This window comes from Physeter macrocephalus, chromosome 9, assembly GCF_002837175.3.
Source record: "Physeter macrocephalus isolate SW-GA chromosome 9, ASM283717v5, whole genome shotgun sequence".
Lineage (NCBI taxonomy): Eukaryota > Metazoa > Chordata > Mammalia > Artiodactyla > Physeteridae > Physeter > Physeter macrocephalus.
In genome coordinates, this window is record NC_041222.1 from 86,929,401 (window position 1) to 86,932,582 (window position 3,182).

At 44.2% G+C, this 3,182-nt stretch overlaps 1 protein-coding gene across 1 annotated transcript; it reads right to left on the reverse strand.

The window, feature by feature from the left end:
- Nucleotides 1-2,260: 2,260 nt before the first annotated feature.
- LOC102986233 (40S ribosomal protein S19-like) lies at nucleotides 2,261-2,783 on the reverse strand. Its single transcript, XM_055086948.1, has one exon. The coding sequence runs from the start codon at nucleotides 2,751-2,753 to the stop codon at nucleotides 2,316-2,318; it is 438 nt and encodes a 145-aa protein (XP_054942923.1). The 5' UTR covers nucleotides 2,754-2,783; the 3' UTR covers nucleotides 2,261-2,315.
- Nucleotides 2,784-3,182: the final 399 nt, after the last annotated feature.

Sequence of the window (3,182 nt, forward strand, 5' to 3'; positions counted from 1 at the left end):
GTCCTCGGATGTCCTTTTTGGAGGCAGGATGTCATGGAGCCTCTCAGATGCTCCCACTTCTCTCCTCTCACTCTCTTTCCATATGTTCTTTACATTCACTTGACAGATGATACTTTTCACTGTTATTTCTCTGGTCAGAGACTGGCCCGAGTCCTCAGTATCACCTTAGTGACCACTTGACCAAGTGTTCCTGTGCTGGCAGCTTTCTCCAGGAGGAGGTCAGGAGATGGTCTCGAGTTCTGCCCTGATCTGAGATGTTGGCTGCTTGGTCACGGTGGATGGAGGCAAGGGCACAGTGACCTGCCTTCTACACATCACACTTCCCCAGTTGGATTGTAAATGTTTTATAATAGTAGTTTTTCTATTTAAAGGACCAGACCATTTCTTCAAACAAAATACCATGTCGAAGCCCAATAACACAGCAGATGCAAGCCGGCTGCCCTGCTGGATTGCTGTGTTTGGGGATGCTGGTCCTGGGAGGACCACCTGGAGCCTTTCTGGGATTCTTACATATTCTGCCACTCCTCCCCCCACCGCATCAACTGACACCCCCAGCGCTCTGGGGGAAACCTGGCATATGTGCAGAGAAGTTTTTAAACACCATTGCCTTGAAAAAGAGGTGCATTTATCCTGTTCTTCCTTTATTCCTTTGAAAGTGAAACACCTCATGGTGAAATGACTTTCATTCCTTTCATGAATTCGGAACTTCTGTAATCAGGAAGGGCTTCTCCCCTCAGTCCAGACGTGGAGATGGAGACTTCTCAGAACGCACCTTCCGCCACGTGTCCTTGTTTTTACTTCATTCCGAGTTTCCAAAGCTAACCACTTTTATGGCCTGCTATGATACTGTTTACATCATAAATGCCTGATGATGGGTAATATCCGTCAATAATTGGAGCAGAAATGCATGTTTCAAATACCCCCAAAGAATTTGACATCTTGCAAAGTTAAAGACTCTTATAAACTTGAATAATAAAAACAGAACAAGTCCTATTACAAGGAGTAGGGAGGAATTAGTTTTTATTTCTTTGGACGTCCTTTAGCGGCCTGATTAGAATCAGCTCTGACAGTCCTGGCAAGGAGAGAAATTCATCGACTTTTATCTTAATGAATGAATCTATCATTTTTTTTATCTAATAGTTGGAGAATAGAACTTCATGCACAGAGGGAAATGTTAATTCTAGGTGGAATTTACTTAAGGCAACTTGGGTAACAATTTCTTCAACTTTGATTTTGCAAAAGACATAGAAATACTTAATCTTAAAAAAATGCATCTTAAAAATGAATGAGTTGTATACAGTCACCCCATAGAAGCCAAGGGAATACTATTACATATTATTTGGATGAATTCATTTCTTGGGGTACCATGATAATTTGGCAATAAGACCCAGGTATATTTCTCTCGGAAAATAGAATCTAATGTAAGGACAGTTGACATGTCCTGTGGACTGCCTATGAGATGTCTTGAGCCATCTTTTACCAGCATGAGTTCACAGCACTCAGGCTTGAACTCTCAGAGGAAAGCCTGAGATTCTGGTATTCAGGGTGGATGATTAGTGGGGGACATACGGCATTAGATAGCAGACAGACAGGCAGCAGAGTGCACATTCTTTGGTCCAATTTAAAAGTCTGCCTTGTACTCTCACCCTGAGAGACCAAGTATTCATTGACTGTGTCTCTGTTGATATGTACTTTTTTTTTTTTTTTTTTGTAGTACACGGGCCTCTCACTGTTGTGGTCTCTCCCGTTGCGGAGCACAGGCTCCGGATGCACAGGCTCAGTGGCCATGGCTCACGGGCCTAGCCGCTCCGCGGCATGTGGGATCTTCCCGGACCGGGGCACGAACCCGTGTCCCCTGCATCCGCAGGTGGATTCTCAACCACTGCGCCACCAGGGAAGCCCAGATATGTACTTTTTAACGTAAAATTTTAAGAACAGATTTATTGAGGTATAATTTACATACGATAAAGTGTACAATTCAATGATTTTTAGTAAATTTACAGAGTTGTGCAAACATCATTACCACCCAGTTTTAGAGCATCCTGTCGCCTCATGCCCTTTTGCAGGTAATTTCTGCTTTTCCCCTTCCCCAGCCCCAGGCAACCACTCATCTGCTTTCTGTCTCTAGGGATTTGCCTTTTATGGACATTTCATATAACCAGAATCATATAATACCTGGCTTTTTTTTTTTTTTTTTTACGAATGAGGCAATTTGCCTTTTATGGACATTTCATATAACCAGAATCATATAATACCTGGCTTTTTTTTTTTTTTTTTTACGAATGAGGCAATTTATTAACCCAGCATCATTTGTTCTAATGCTTCTTGTTGGCAGCTGCCACCTGTCCAGCGATTCTGTCCAGATCTCTCTGTCCCTGAGGTGTTAGTTTGCGGCCCCCATCTTGGTCCTTTTCCACCATTTTCAGCCCCTCCAGGGCCTGGAGGACCCGCCGGGCCACGCTCTTGGAGCCTCTGCTGAAGTGGCTGAGCATGACACCATTCCTCTGACGCCCCCTGTAGATCTTGGTCATGGAACCAACCCCAGCGCCACCCTGGAGGTACAGGTGCCGTGCTGTGGAAGCAGCTCGTGTGTAGAACCAATTCTCATCGTAGGGAGCGAGCTCTTTATGCTTGGCCAGCTTGACAGTGTCCACGCATTCAGGGACTTTCAGCTTCCCGGACTTTTTGAGGCAGGCTGCCAGAGCTCTGACGAACTCCTGCTGGTTCACGTCCTTTACAGTAACTCCAGGCATCGTGCGGCCTCCAAGCTGCCAGCCAGGGAAAAAAGCATACCTGGCTTTTTGTGTCTGGCTTCTTTTGCTTAGCATAATGTTTTTAAGGTTCATCCATGTTGCAGCATTTGTAAGGGCTTTTTTTTCTTTTCTTTTAAAGTCATTGCTTTTTATTGCAGTATTCTATTGTATGGATATACCCCATTTTGCTTACCCTTTCAACTGTTGATGGACACTTGGGTTGTTTCCATTTTTGGGCTATTGTGAGTCATGCTGCTGAGTTGGGTTGGTATTTATGATTTCTACCTCATGGTTCATTTATTTATCTCTGGCTGCATTCCTCATTGTGGGCTGTTAGAAAATCCAAGTGCTGGTGGCTAAACTGGAAATTCCAGAACTCAGTCTCATACTCTTTTGATCCTGGGGCTAATTACTGCCACTCTCCCTGAA